The sequence below is a fragment of the Stereum hirsutum genome (assembly GCF_000264905.1).
Source record: "Stereum hirsutum FP-91666 SS1 unplaced genomic scaffold STEHIscaffold_19, whole genome shotgun sequence".
Lineage (NCBI taxonomy): Eukaryota > Fungi > Basidiomycota > Agaricomycetes > Russulales > Stereaceae > Stereum > Stereum hirsutum.
In genome coordinates this window covers 58,332-72,578 of record NW_006763149.1, presented here as the reverse complement: position 1 = coordinate 72,578, position 14,247 = coordinate 58,332, and the positions used below count along the sequence as shown (strand labels likewise).

Genomic DNA, 14,247 nt, shown 5'->3' with positions numbered 1-14,247 from the left:
GGTGCCACCGAGGTTATGTGAGTGCCACCGTTGCAGGCTTGCAGCTTCCTTCACTTTCGAGCATTCCGTCGTCGTAGATCAGTCGGGAGAGGTTGAAATAATTTGCCAAAGACAGTGTACACACGTATATTCTGTAAGTAGTTCGTATATCTAGGGAACATATATAGCACTCGGAGAGTTGAGCGAACCCAAACCGAAAAGGGTACTGTACAACGTAAGGAGAGATAGATCGTACAACATATAAATCAGGGAAAGAAGCGGTAAGGTTGAGAGGCTCTGTCATCGTATCAGCACCATGTGAGCCCTACTTACACTATCAACTGCACCGGGCCATTGGATGTCGTCACTTGGACCGTACCACTCCCTGTCAAGCTTTGACCACCGTCGGCTTGCTCCTCCAGATCCACAAGACCACTGCGCCATGCGACGTTCCCTCGCAAAGTCCCCCCGATCACGCTAGAGGTATCGACACGCCGACTCCTTCCAGCACCAGAAGGGTCTTCTACGTCGTGAACCCTTCTCACTGCAGGCGCGGCGTTCGAAGTGGACAGCACAAAGTCGCCTTCGTAGGCAGCGGGGACAGAGACCTCGGCTGGTGCATTGGAGGTTTTGCCTTCGAGAGTCAGAGTTGAATCGACGGGAGCTTTGTGAAGGGTGAGTTCGAGGGGCTTGTTGCTCGTTCTGGCGTCGATTTTGAATTGGCCATAATCAGAGGTGCGGTGGGAAGAGTAAAGAGAGATGGAAGTCTCAATTTTCCTGCATCGGTGCGTTTAGGTTGAGTGATCATAAGTTGACGAAAGAAAGGGGAAACTTACCCATTTGATGTTTCAAGCCTGAGAGAGGTCGGCAGGCCAGCGTTATCGTTGTACATGTGAATGACCGCGTCGATCACGCCGTTAGAGGTGACGAGGTCGAGCGAGCTGCTTGTGTTGTAGTAGCCATATATCGGTGCGTTAGAACTTTCCACCTTCGCGGTAGCCGCGCAGACGGACTGTGGAGGGAGATTAAACACCCTCCATTAAAGCGATAAAGGATAAGACGTACCTTCAGTTGAACTGGTTTATTGGCGGTCTTGAGGGCAAAGTGGCCAAACTCGTAGGAGCTTTGGAGGTCTCCGATCGTAGTAGAGAATGAGGGAAGGTCCATCTCGAAGGAAGGAATATAGGTAGGAGTATCATCGCTCGCTGGCGGTGGAAGGCGAACATGGATCTCGACTTGCAATATCTTATTGAATATGTTGTTGAACCACGAAGAAGCGCGCTGTAACATCAGGATATCGATGTCGATATCAGTCAAAATCAAATCAAGAACCGCTTGCGCAGTCAAAAAGGCGATGTCACATACCTTGACACCGATATGGTTCTCTCCAAAAGGTCCCATCCACCAGCACACTTCCGTACTATCAAGCCCCGACAACGAGGCAGCGTGAACAAAAACGTCCACCCTGGTTTGCTGATCTTCCCTGCCAAGCGTAGCATCTTCATAGACGTACACGTCTCCGGAATGGGACCATCGTGACTGCGATGATAGTACGAGACTGGCATCGACAGGAAGAGAGTATGTGGCAAGGGCCTGGGCACGGTGTGAGGGTTGGCGTACATTGCGCGTCTCGTCTGCTTCCGATGTAGAGACTAGCTCAGAGGCACTAATGCATCCTAGCTGCGCCCAGTCTGAAGGGGAATGATGATGTCCGTGACGTCCATGTCCATGCCGACGTCCAGCCAAGTCTACCACACCATGACTTACGACAGCAAAAACGAGCCATACAAGGACGGCCACAGACAGAGCCTTGAAAAAGCGCATAGATGTGGACTCTCGAGACTGGGGGTGGTATACGGGTGGGGGCGGGTCTGATGACATAGGGGGCTGTCTGACGGTATATGACTGTTGGGAGTAGGGAAACGACACAGGAGGCCCTTGAGGCATTGGCCGTGAGGTACCAGCAGTGCTATATGTAGCTGGACCTTGAGCATCGTACGCAGGAGGCTCATCGTTTGGTTCGTCTGACTTGTGCACTGGAGAGGAACAGCGTAAATCGTCAGCGGGGGAGATCAAGCTGGCACAGCACGGACTCGGACGATGACGACAACATTGGACTGGTACGCACTTCTGGCTTCGTCGATGATATCGGTTTCCTACACTGTATGATTGAGAATTCTAAACACCCGTTGACGATATACTGCTATGATGACCAGCGACCAAGTACTGACCGGTGGTGATGGTGTGGTGCATGAACGAGGCGCAGTTCAAGCGCCCATCTTTCTTACGCCACCAGGCGGTAGCCTCCGGGCCGGATGTGATATGAGAGGCTCGCTGCGCCACAATAGGGGACTGGCTATCCTCCTCACGGACTTCTGGCAACATTTTGAACTCAACATCAGAGCGCACCGCTGCTCACATATTCAAGCCTTTACACGTATAATAACTTGCTTGTATCATCCACGAAACGCCCGCACTGCCATGTTGTTAAAAATGGCCCTACAAGAGGCAATCTTGCTTTCGGCGCATGATAACTTCCCCCACTTCACTGTCTACCTCTACCTCTCTGTGACCCTCGCATGTCCATGGTTGCATTCACCTTTGGCTCGTTTGGCGACATTCTCTCCATCATCGACCTCGCCGTCAAAATCCGCAAAGCACTCGGCGATGGCGCCGGCTCCTCGAAAGACTACCAGGCTCTGCTCTTCGAACTCGATTCGTTCTCTGATGTCTTGACGACTGTACACAACGCAATCTATTCTCAAGATAAGACGCAGAAATTGCCAGGTTCTGTCGAGCGAGCGATACGAAGTGCGCTCAACTCGGCGAGAGAGCTCTTAGGCGAGTTCTATGCGTCTATATCATCGTACAAAGGCAGTTTGCAGGAGGGAGGGTCAGGGAGCATGATACGGGATTCGTGGTGGAAGATTGGCTGGTCTTTGTTTAAGAAGGAAGAAGTAGTAGAGATGCGGAGGAGGTTAAAGGATCAGGTCGAGAGGCATAACGCGCTACTAGCAGTCTCTCAATGGTAAGTTGAGCTTTACGCTTACATTGCGGACAAATATCGATTTACATTGCTCTGTATACGACAGGACTTCTCTCCGACGGTTAGAGGAAACTTCCAAACGACAGCATCTCACGCTTGCTCAGGTTTCCCGTCAAATGGAGAGGCCTCCTCCAAAGCTCGGTCATACTTGGGAAGGAGAAAGCAGCTCTTCAACAGATCGGCTACTCCTACTGACCGATATGCTCGGCCAGACAATATCACTTCCCATAGAACTGTGTGCAACTCGCGAGGTTAGCTCACTGGTGTCCTTGCCACACAGTACACTGTTTGCTAACATACAGCAGCTCTTCGATAACCTACTGAAGCTCTACTTTGCCAATCGTGCGGGAGAAAGTTTCGTTGAGCGGGGAGACTATGATATCACTGTTTCTGACGATATTTCACATATTGCTCCGATCAAGTCAGCACAATGGGGTGATGTGGTCAAACCCGGTACTGCTCTCGCGATGAATGCAATTCTTCGCCGCGAGAAGAAACATCTTTGTTACTGTCCCTGCTGCAGTCGGGTCATAGAATCTGGATCGATGGAACCTGGCTCTAGTATAAAATGGTGAGTAGAACCTATCTCGTTTATAGTTATGTATAGAGGCTCATGCTTGTCACAGCACATATTGCAGCGCTTGGCTCACTGTTTCTCGAAGTGAACAGCCGTTTCTCGTTTCTATCGACATCGAATGCAATGGCCAACTAGTACATTGCAGGAAACCTCCCACTTTTCTAAGTAATATCACGCCTCGGTCGCCGTTTCCTGTGACGGCGCTAGGAGACAACGAGATTCAGTTCCTCCGCCGTATACATGTCACGGAATCAGTCTTGGTCATGCCACTGATTGCGGTATGCCTACCTTGTTCATCAACAGCATGCAGAACTCCACTCAACCTAATGCATCTTCGCAGACTGGGTTTCGCACGTCCTGGTATAACTCTCGCGGCGAAAAAGAGATAGGCAGGATTACGGATCTACGTCAAGTGGACGAGGTAAGCTTCATCTCGCTCGCTTGTGTGGATGCGTGCTCATCAAGCCACAGTGTACCGAGGTATGCCAAGTTATGTCTGTGGATCATGAAATTCTACCGTATTCATTGAGTTTTTTGCGCATCCCATATTTCTCCTCTTACACTGCTTTTACAGAACTGAGAGCACGACCTCAAAGTCTCGAGGCCGGGCCAACTCTTTCGCCTCCGTCGTTGGCGAGGCTGCCGTCGAAGAATTGGAGGACGAGTCTGACACCAGCGAGATCGGCTCTCCGCTTCGCGAGAACCTGTTAACCGACCTCGGCGATGGATTTGAGAGAGATATGGAAAGTCTCACTTCGATGCCCTCGTCGTCCGGAGCTACCACCGAAGATCGAGTGGAAGGACGCACTTCGTCGGGTTGTTAGGTGCGGCCTTTTGGAAAGTGTGGGTGCGATTTGGGCTCTTTTTCTGGTTGCAGATCTGAAGGCGGATCCTATTAGGCTTGATTATGAGAAGTCCTCACATTCTGGACTTCTCACTACGAATAGCGTTTCGGTGTATGGAAAGCATGTAATAGGCGTTTGCTTCGTTCACAATGTAAAGTGACGAGAGTGTAGTGGCAGGTTCCAATGGTAGACAGTCGTGGTGTCCACGAACGAAGGTCGTGAAGATGAATGTTCTAAGTATAAAATAACAATAAGTGGCATGGACGCACAACAAGAACGCTTCCAAGGACAGACGTACTTCGAATGCAGGCATGTTCGTTTCGACGTCTCTCCCTACTCGTTTATGGCAGCTGACATTTATTCAAGTTGTCGGACACAATTTGGATGCCGCGAAGTTGGCGTAGCTTCCGTAAACCGGCTGCTATTTTTGGACGTGAGTGTCGTCCGTTATTGTTCTTGTGCTCTCCCATCCTGAACACGACAACGTCCTTATCTTCCCTGGCGACCGGCAGAAGATAATACAAGTCCAATACCGACTGATTCGTGCGTTTAAAAGTCATGCCTCGTACTATCTGATAGTGAGCGTCAACAAGGCTGTGGTGGAGACGGATCGGAGGATCAGTGGACCGATGTCAGAGTCAGACTCACAGGGGTGTGAGAGTGTTCATTTATGGTTGGATAATTGCGTCGTCGTTGCCAGTCGCCAGTTTGACAGCAGGCGCGAATCATGCTGTGACTCCTCTGTTGACTTTCGAGTTCTCAAGAAACCCAACTGCGAGGGTAGTGATTTCAACCTTGAATTCGTCGTTGAACACGATGCGTACAGCCGCAGAGACTTTAGCTGCTCCGTCGGCTATCTAACCATGTGTGCAGAGAGCTAGTGGATAATCGGTATCCCAAGATCTCAAAGGTAGTTAGGCTGCGAAAGGTCCAGGTATGCAACTAGTAAATACGGAGAAAAGGGTCGTAACGCGCCGCCGACGTTGTCGTTTCATTAAATATACGCTTTGAAGGTTTAATTTGCCAATTTGCCTCCGCGCTTGAATTTGAAATGAACGTACTGTAATTGTTTGACAGGGATCTCCGGTGTGCTCCGGTGTGGCACCGCGGACATCGATGCCACCTACAATGGTGCAGGCTTTCTGTCCACGACAACGACGACGAACGACAACGTTCGGTTAACTGGCTGTGCTGTCTATGTGTCTTGCTTCTACGCTGCAGCATGTCCAGTCGGCTGAGATGGAAAGCTCGAGCGACGCCCGAACATGCGTGAAATGATGGCGATAGGCGCGGTGGGAGGGACGAATGGAAGGTGTTGGACAATTGTGCGAAGAACAAAAGCGTGTTGGCCGCACCGGCGCCTCTCGTCTGCTCGCTTGCCTCGAATTGTGACGGCGATGGAGATCCCACTGATTACAAGCGGTCTATATAGCCAGCGATCCCCAGAGGTCCCCTACCCGGCCCCTTCTCCTCTTCCGCACTCTCCAGGCTCAGCTGCCCGTCTGTGGCGACTCGACATCAGCCGCTCTCCTCATTCGTGTGCCGCGCACTTCTTATACTTGCCATCTCCTCGTTCCATCATCCCATCATCCCTCTTTCCCAACTCCGACCCGCCACACCCACCCCCTACATCAGTCCTCAGCTGACTCCTTCCCCTCCAAGTCCTCTGCCCCAAACCCAGTCCACTGCAGTCATCCTCACAGCTTTAGCTTCAACGTGAAACGAGGACTCGGACATAGCACAGCCGACAGCTTGCTTGCTTTGATCATTCATTGTCGTCTTGCTCAGCCCTTCCCACTCGCGCTCTCGCTTGAACCCCCTGAACGCAGACGACGACCTCAGTTCAGCTGATCCAAGCTCAACTTTTTGTTCTCGTCCGCTCTAAACCCCGACGCTCGACTACCTGCTCTCGTTTATCCTATTTCTTTTCTCGTCGTGTCGCTATGGCCTTCTCACAGTTTGGTGCTTTCCCCTCCCTGGACAATGTCCTCGGAGACGACGAGGACCACTTCATCCCCCAAGCTCAGCCGACGTCTTCCTCGAGGAGGCGCTGGTTCGGAAACCGTATCAATGATAGTGCGCCACTCCCGGCGTATGAGGCAGGTCCGAGCTCCAACTCCAAGTCGGTACGTATCTCAGGCTATTGTCTTGTTTGTGGTTCGTTGCTTTCATTTCGTCTTCGCTTCCGTCTTCGTCTTCGCATTCCGTTCTTCGTGTCTCCGAAGTCTGGAATGCGTCATTTTTGGGAGCTTCCATGTCCACGCATATGAAAGTTCGGTGCGGAGAAACCCTGGCCAAGACGTTCGTTCTGGTCTTTGCTTCCCGATCGCTCCGGACAAGAATAGATCCATCTATACTAGACAGAAGCGGTGGCGCTCTAACCACACGGATTTACATGTCTGCGCCGTTATCCGTCCTATCGTATTATTTCCTGCGCTCCAGTCAGGACACGAGACAAGCTACCTTAGAGATCATACCAACTTTGTCTCTTGCGTCTTTGCGCCTAAAATCATCCGATGTTACCCCAGTGAACGTACACTGACGTGCTTTGAATGTTACTTTTGCCACAGCGATCACCAGGAGGACGGACGGGAACACCAAAAGGCCCACGCTCTCAATCACCACTACTAGTCGCTGGTAGTGGGCCTGGCTTGCGCGAACGTGATTTAGAAGAACATAACCGGCGCCTCGCACTGCTCGAGTCGGAAAACGAGCGGCCTTACTCGTATGGGCGCCACCGCCACCCACATGCCACTCGCCACCACCACGAACAGCAAGAGTCGCACGAGCATGGGGAAATTCACGAGAACGATGGGAACGGTGCACAGAGGGACCACGACCACGAGCTCAATATCCTCCACGTCGAGCCTTCAGAGCTGGATCGTGAGCTTCCGCCGTACGAGGCCGTGGATAGCGGTGTGCCGCTCGGTCTTCGGGGACAGGTAGAGCAGGCGTTGGGGATACAAGTGTCGATGGACGCGGACGGGACTTACACGTACACCACCACGCAATCGCCACTGGTCACACCATCGCAGCTGGTCGACTTGGGGTATCAGTTCTACACAAGGGATTCGTCTGCGGGGTTGGTCATGTCCTCGACCTCGGCGCCACGCTCACCACAGGATGAGGTGCCTGTGGCTGGTTCGGAGAACGTGAATGTGAATGTTAATGCGGCCTCTGAGAGTGGTCCGAGCGGGGCGGGTGCGAATGGGAATTCGAGCGCGAGCGCGAGCACGCGGGCGAATCGGAGGAGAGCACGGGCGGTCAGCATCGATTCAGCTAGTGAGTTTCCTCTTTCCTCTTCCCTCGGTTTTGCCTCCATCTGTCGCGGTTTCTCGGTTCGTCGACGGAGCGCTTCGTGCTTTTGGTTGAACCGGGTGGCGGATCGCCGCCAGGTTTAGACATTGCATTCGATGCATGACGTCGCACATAGCGTTTCATCAACCCGTCATCGCAACGAGTCAGCCATCATTCTGGCCCCTATCCCGCACAGTCCCAATCATCGTTCCTCCTTCCATTTCCATCGTTGAAACGGAGACAAAATGCTGACTGCCTGAAACTCTCTTCTCTCAGTCTTCGCGGAGATATCGAACCACAGCTTCGACCTCCGCTCCCTCGCCTCCTTCCGTACCGCCGACCTCGCGTCCATTTGGTCCGCCGACTCCGATCTTACGCTTTATGATGGTCCTGAGCGCGAGCGGCGAGAAAATGAGTACATGCAGAGGCACAGTCAACGGCCGAGGCAGTCTCGACCGCCTGTTGTGACTAGTACGTTGTTTATCAGCGACGGCCACGGCCGTCCATCCGGAGATGCGGTTGTCGTGCAAGGCAGGACGCCTGTCGACCCCGTCTTGTCGCATTTTGGTGGCACGGGGATGGATGATGTCGACTTCGACTTAGAGGGTGAAAATGCCCAAGAAGTGTCGGCCAGAATGTCTAGGTTGCCGGATGATGTGGCGATGGAGATGGGTGCGAGAGGAGGACAACGTGCCGGTGGTTTGGATAGGGATGCCGACTTGGTTTCCGAACTCGATATGGGCTCGGACTCGGACTCGGATTCTGGTTCAGAGCATGGCGAGGACATCGGTGCACTTCTGGACCATCCGACCGGCTCTGATATCGTCACCCCAGTGTCATCTCTTCCAAGACCTTCGCCCCTCCGCGACCCTGAAGGAAATCCCAATGCCTCCACTTCCTCATTGTCGTCGTCCTCCTCTTCGTCCTCGTGCTCCGTGTCGACGGAACGTGGCTTAGCGAGTCCCAACGCCGTCATCGCTACCGATGCGTTCGACCTTGACGTTGAGATGGATGAGCAGCTCCTCCGCGAACCTCAAGCCGCCTTCGCAGAGATGTGTTGGGCCAGCGCCGTCGCAGACCTCGACCCATCCGACTCAGAGTCCACCCATGACGACCAGTCTCCGACCTCGATCGATTTCAACGCTCTCGTCGGCGACTCGCAAGATCCAGAAACGCCCACGCGCATTGAATTTGCGCCGTTGCAGGCGGGTTCGAAGGCGGCGAGGGCAGGTTTTGCGAGGTCGAGGGCGGAGTTGGCGGGGAGTTATGGGTGGAGGCGAACGAGGATGTGGGCGGCGGCAGTTACGGTCGGTCAAACTTCGAGCGCAAGCTTGGAGAACGAGAACCAAAACAAGAAGTGGAGAATGTCGAGTTCTGAAGCAGATTTGTTGGACAGCGCAAAGAGAGAGATGTGGGACGTCGAAGAGGAGAGGGAGACCGAGGGTGGCGAGGAGGCTCAACGTACGACGCCACACACGCTCAACAACTCTCATGCCTATAAGGACCAGCCTTCGCCACCTCTACCACCGCTTCCTGTACATTCGCCTGCTCCGTCCCGTTCGTCGACATCGCCCATCTCTCCGATCTCGCCATTATCTCCGTCTTCCCCGCGCCCTGTCCCCATATCATCCCTGTACACCTCCACGTTTGATGTGCCTCCACGGTCATCGACCGCATCTCCAGTGCCGTCGCATACCCATTCCGCACACTCGAACTCGAACTCTAGTACGAACTCTCGGTCAAAGGCAAATTCCAATCCGGACAGCCGTGTCGAAAGCCCGAACCAGGCTTCCCAGTTCCTCCACCGCGACCCTTACTCCCCCACTCCCTCGTCCTCGAAACACGGCCGATCGCGCTCGTTCTCAAAAGGCCTCTCACCGTCATACGTGGATGCGCATCCGAGCGGGATGATCTGGCCCTCGCGCGTCCAGTCTCCCAGTCCGCTCTCGGCGAGTGTGACGGCGAGTAATACTATGCACATGGAGATGGAGACTGCGCTGGTGCGCAATGGAAAGTCGGTGGCACTGGATGAGTCGCAGGGCGTGCAGAGTTTCCCGGTGCCGGATGTGATGAGTGGGGCAAGTGTGGGTACCGGGCCGGGTAGAGGGTCCATTAAGAGGTTTGCGAGGAGGGTTGTTAATGTGAAGGGCTGGGGTGGAGGGGCTGCTAAAGTTCTTGCTTGAGGAGGATGAGTCGGTCACGACTTCTCCCATGTGCATCTAGAAGATGCGATGACGACCTTTCGACGATGCTTTTGATTATGCCTTGCTCACCTCCGTTTCCTCTCTCGGTCTCGCTGCTTGAATTCGCTCGTGATCGTTCTGTCTCGCTTGCTTGCTGCTTCGTCTCTTTTGGTCTCTTTGTTATACGCTAGGCTCCATGCATGATGTGCATTATAATACTCTTCTGTTCGTCGTCCTCGCCGGCACGAGTTCTCTTTCTTTGCATTGTCTTTCCTCTTTCTCCTCTATACTTTTATACTTTCTCCTAGTCTGTGTCCTCTTCCTTTTTTCTTCTTCTTTCACCACATCATCTGTATCCGCATCCATCATCGCCAAATTCATCTTATACGCCCGCTTTTTCTTCTCACATCCAAAAGCACTCCTCTTCCCCACGTTCCAATCTTCATCTTTTCTTTGGTTTTACTTTCACGTTCCTCTCTCTCGTAGCTTACTGCACCCCCTCCGTCAGTCTCGTCCCCGATCGCGGGTCGCTACCCCGTTTGCCTTTGCTTTGCCTTGCCTTAGCCAAGTGCCACCCGTGTGTATAATAGTATCGCGCCGTGAGCCTGTTGCACTATTACTACTGTACTCTGTGATGTCGCCGTCGTCGTAATATGAATCGGAGCTTGGGACTCCTATTGTCATTTTGGATGTTGGTGGCTGTCTGCTATTGGCACGAGCGGAGAGGAAAGTGATGAGCGGCCACTTCCTTAGTGACTGTAATCAGGCTCCGCCGGCTCTTGCCGGGCGTGTGTATTGTTTCGCGAACGGCAGTCGCCAAAGAGTACGTTATGCGCTTTCCTTCGTTTGGTTTCAGCGTGGTAGAGCTTAGCGGATGTGATTCAACCTGCTTTTAGAACGAGACAAGCTACGCTCATCCTCGGCTCTTTGAATGGTCCCGGGCAGTCAATCTGGAAACTCGGAGCCCTACCCAGGTAAACCTGACCGACTCAGACGGGATGCTCATCCTATGGCATGTGAGACATACTTACGTTGACACAGCTGGCGAGTGGGTTATTTTAACACTGCCCTCACAAGCTAAACACGCCGACTCTGAGGACAATGTTTTCATAGCGCGAACGGTGATACTGGCCAATGCTACGCCGTTGATTGCAACACTCTGAGTTTGCGAGGTCAATGACAGAATACTTTGTATTTTCGATGAAATATTGCTGCTCAAAGTCTTCTCTCAGCAACGGTATTCCATGTAGGTAATATATTTGTCCACAACCTTCGATGTCATGCACGCTGTAGATAAGGAGGGAAGGTTGACACCGGTGACGGTAGAATTAATATTCTCGACCGGTCTAATGGCGTAAGTCTTCGACCTTGACAACATGCTAATAATTTTCGACACCATAGTATGCCGAATCTTTTTGAGCGCGGCCCGAGACTGAGGATGCGAAGACTTTTTTTGCAGATCTATGAGTATCTGTGTCCAGAAACAGGTAGCTGTCCTGGCTTCAAGTTGTCTTTTTGAACATTCTGTATGACGCATCACACGCTCACAAAAATAACGAACGATTTACCATTCGAGAATCTGGGGGTGTATCAGTCACCTCTTATCGACTGATATTTTACTGTCCAGGTAGCCGGTCTAAGTCTAAATTTTTGTCGGAGATCAGCAGGGCATCCTCGAGACGATTAGGCCATACAGTGGTTATGCGCATTCCCAGACTCTCCGGCCATACTAACCCCATCTTCCACCCAAATACCCTATTCGCGAAGTATGCTAAAGTCTCATACTTATAGATTTCTCGTCACGTTCAAGCTCTCCCCCACCATTCCTTTCTTTGCCCTTGTCTCTCTTTTGCAGCCCAACCACCATGGACTTCGAATATGGAAAATAAAATGGACACTCACAAGGAGTCCTTTGACAATTTGAAACGGTTCGTCTCGAAGTTGCTTGTCACAGCGACTCCAAAATGCAGCTTGGCGTTTGAAAGTGGCACCCGGAACCCAACTCGGTACGTACTTGACTGGAACAGGAATCATGCGTAAGCCACAGGAATATTTTCCTGAAAAATGCCGAGTGGTATCAAAAGACGAACGGGCGGGAATATTTTCACACAGAAAAGTGCCGGGCATGGCTGCTCGCGAAAACATTTCGACTTGCTTCTCTCCAAGCACCAAGAATGGGTGGTTGGGATCCGTAACCTCCAGGCCGTACATGATCTTCATGATTGCTGCACCGACATATCTACAACGGAAGAGGAATAAGTAATACATGAACAGACGTGTTTGAAGCCCACAATGAGGAGGACTTGCAATCGAAGGTCGGAAAGAAACTCCGAAGCATCACTATGGCGGTTAAGGTTCTTCAGCAGCTTGTGTGCTTCTGACATCTGAAAACCTCGGTAGATCTTCATTGCCTCTGGCCCAAAGTGTTGGTGAAAGACTTTGCGCCGGATACGCCAAGCTTCGCCGTACGGCAGCTGAGTAATCTGCCATCCCATGTCCATCCTATTGTGGATCGACCGCAACATCAGCACTCTGAATCTGTACTTTGATAATCCACGCGAGAATAACATACAGTTCAACCATCATCACTTGACGCATTCTTCCGGAGTAAAGAGTCGAACGTTTCTCGAACAAATCTGTCACCGCCTCCGGTGAGCTCAGGATGATCATGGGTTGCCCAAACACCTCGACAGACATGATGTCGCCTACAGATCATAAACGACGATAATGACAAAAAGCCAGACCAAGCTCAGACATGAATGGCTGCAGATGAGATGAGACTATACGACTTACCATACTCCTTCGCCCATCTGTCAAATACGATCCACGGTTTTATTCCTTTCTCCATACAAAGCATGTCAAGCGCGTTACCGATAAATGGCCATCTACTTCGCCTTGGTCCAGGAGGTAGAAATCGAGAACGTCGGTCTTTGCGAGCCTCATGTATGCTCCAGAGTATGATACAAGAGATTGTAAACGCAATAGGACCCACGGATTTCCATTACGGCTGGTTTACGGAATGATGGTACTAGGAAAATGGGTCTGCGCCCACGTCTGTCGCGGCTTCCATGTTGGAAGACGTACACAATGAGGACGATGAGATTGTCGCAAGAGACAGTGTCGGTGTCGCTTACGCTGGTACGGTCATTTTGGGTCGTTGATTCACCATCGAAGTAAATTCGCTGATCCCATTTCCCAAATTTAGCAGGCATAGATACGGTATGATCTCGCGTTTTGCGTCGCGTAAGAATTTATAATACTTATATTAAAGCCTTCTTTTTTTGCCCTTCAGACCAGCTCCTTTTTACAAACATTCGTTCTAGCCATGATCACACATCAGTCGGTGCAAGAGAAAGCTCAAGCAGAGGTCGATCGCGTTATCGGCGTCGATACTCTACCGACCTTCAAACATCGAGACCAACTGCCATACATCGATGCACTGATCAAGGAGTGCATGCGTTGGGGAGTTATTCTTCCCATGGGTACGTAGTTTATGGACTACGCCGTCATGACTGGTGTTCTGATAATGATATAAACGGGTAGGCGTGCCGCACCAGGCAACGAGTGACGATGTATATAAAGGGTATCATATCCCTCAGGGCGCTCTCGTGATGGCCAACAGCTGGTACTGGTGCCAACCTAGAGCACTCTGAGCACGTCTTACTTACCTGTGTCGACTATGCAGGTCGATACTGCACAACTCGGAAATCTATCCTGACCCGGAAGTCTTCAGGCCAGAGCGCTTTCTCGAGGACGGATGCAAGGACTATAGTGACTTCGCATTTGGCTACGGAAGACGGTCATTACTATTTTTCGCCGTAATCCTCATCAGGCACCAGGTGTGCTCACGGTGTTATGAGTATTAGGGTGTGTCCAGGTAAATGGTTCGCTACAGAGGCCGTGTGGGCGGCCGTCGTATCGATATTGGCATCTTTCGACATTGTGCCGTCAATGGATGAGGAGGGAAAGCTAAAGTCTGTCACTGTGGATTGCACTGTTGGCGCAGTTTCGTTCGTATCATTCCTTAAACTCGTATCGACAGTCTTGAGCATGGACGTCTTGCAAGATGCTGACTGTTGCGTTGGTGTAGGATGCCCGTTCCCTTTGATTTCGACCTGCGCGTCAGGTCAGCGAGTATGAAGGAGTTACTCGCGGAATTGTAGTTCTGTCGTTGTTATTTCTTGACCTACGTACCCGCAGATGTATTTTGTGACGGTTATTTGGTGGAGTCCAATGAGATGAGAATGGAGCGAACATTGTTCGAGCCGCGAGATGCCATTTGGGGGTACTGCGCTTCTTGAGGAACCAGAGGCAAATAGC

General features: G+C 51.8%; 5 protein-coding genes across 5 annotated transcripts; 3 read left to right on the top strand and 2 right to left on the bottom strand.

Moving 5' to 3' along the window:
- Positions 1-308: 308 nt before the first annotated feature.
- Positions 309-1,269, bottom strand: STEHIDRAFT_67630 (uncharacterized protein; the record flags this gene model as incomplete). The annotated part of the gene is made up of 3 exons (XM_007309934.1): positions 309-756; positions 816-991; positions 1,045-1,269. The coding sequence occupies 3 exons, from the start codon at positions 1,267-1,269 to the stop codon at positions 309-311; spliced, it is 849 nt and encodes a 282-aa protein (XP_007309996.1).
- Positions 1,270-2,558: 1,289 nt separating this feature from the next.
- Positions 2,559-4,426, top strand: STEHIDRAFT_172315 (uncharacterized protein; the record flags this gene model as incomplete). Its single annotated transcript, XM_007309985.1, has 7 exons — positions 2,559-3,007; positions 3,072-3,276; positions 3,331-3,596; positions 3,664-3,880; positions 3,943-4,023; positions 4,074-4,096; positions 4,177-4,426. 7 exons carry the CDS (start codon positions 2,559-2,561, stop codon positions 4,424-4,426), a joined length of 1,491 nt encoding a protein of 496 aa, XP_007310047.1.
- Positions 4,427-6,059: 1,633 nt separating this feature from the next.
- Positions 6,060-10,382, top strand: STEHIDRAFT_142526 (uncharacterized protein). The gene is made up of 3 exons (XM_007309984.1): positions 6,060-6,573; positions 7,018-7,729; positions 8,021-10,382. The coding sequence occupies exons 1-3, from the start codon at positions 6,391-6,393 to the stop codon at positions 9,925-9,927; spliced, it is 2,802 nt and encodes a 933-aa protein (XP_007310046.1). The 5' UTR covers positions 6,060-6,390; the 3' UTR covers positions 9,928-10,382.
- Positions 10,383-11,841: 1,459 nt separating this feature from the next.
- On the bottom strand, positions 11,842-12,835 carry STEHIDRAFT_22422 (cytochrome P450; the record flags this gene model as incomplete). The annotated part of the gene is made up of 5 exons (XM_007309914.1): positions 11,842-11,945; positions 12,018-12,166; positions 12,310-12,429; positions 12,500-12,632; positions 12,721-12,835. Coding segments are annotated over 5 exons (621 nt in total), but the record flags the coding sequence as incomplete, so codon positions are not given.
- STEHIDRAFT_162332 (cytochrome P450) lies at positions 12,805-14,090 on the top strand (the record flags this gene model as incomplete). The annotated part of the gene is made up of 8 exons (XM_007309983.1): positions 12,805-12,870; positions 12,960-13,065; positions 13,136-13,146; positions 13,220-13,409; positions 13,471-13,552; positions 13,613-13,726; positions 13,794-13,937; positions 14,018-14,090. 8 exons carry the CDS (start codon positions 12,805-12,807, stop codon positions 14,088-14,090), a joined length of 786 nt encoding a protein of 261 aa, XP_007310045.1.
- Positions 14,091-14,247: the final 157 nt, after the last annotated feature.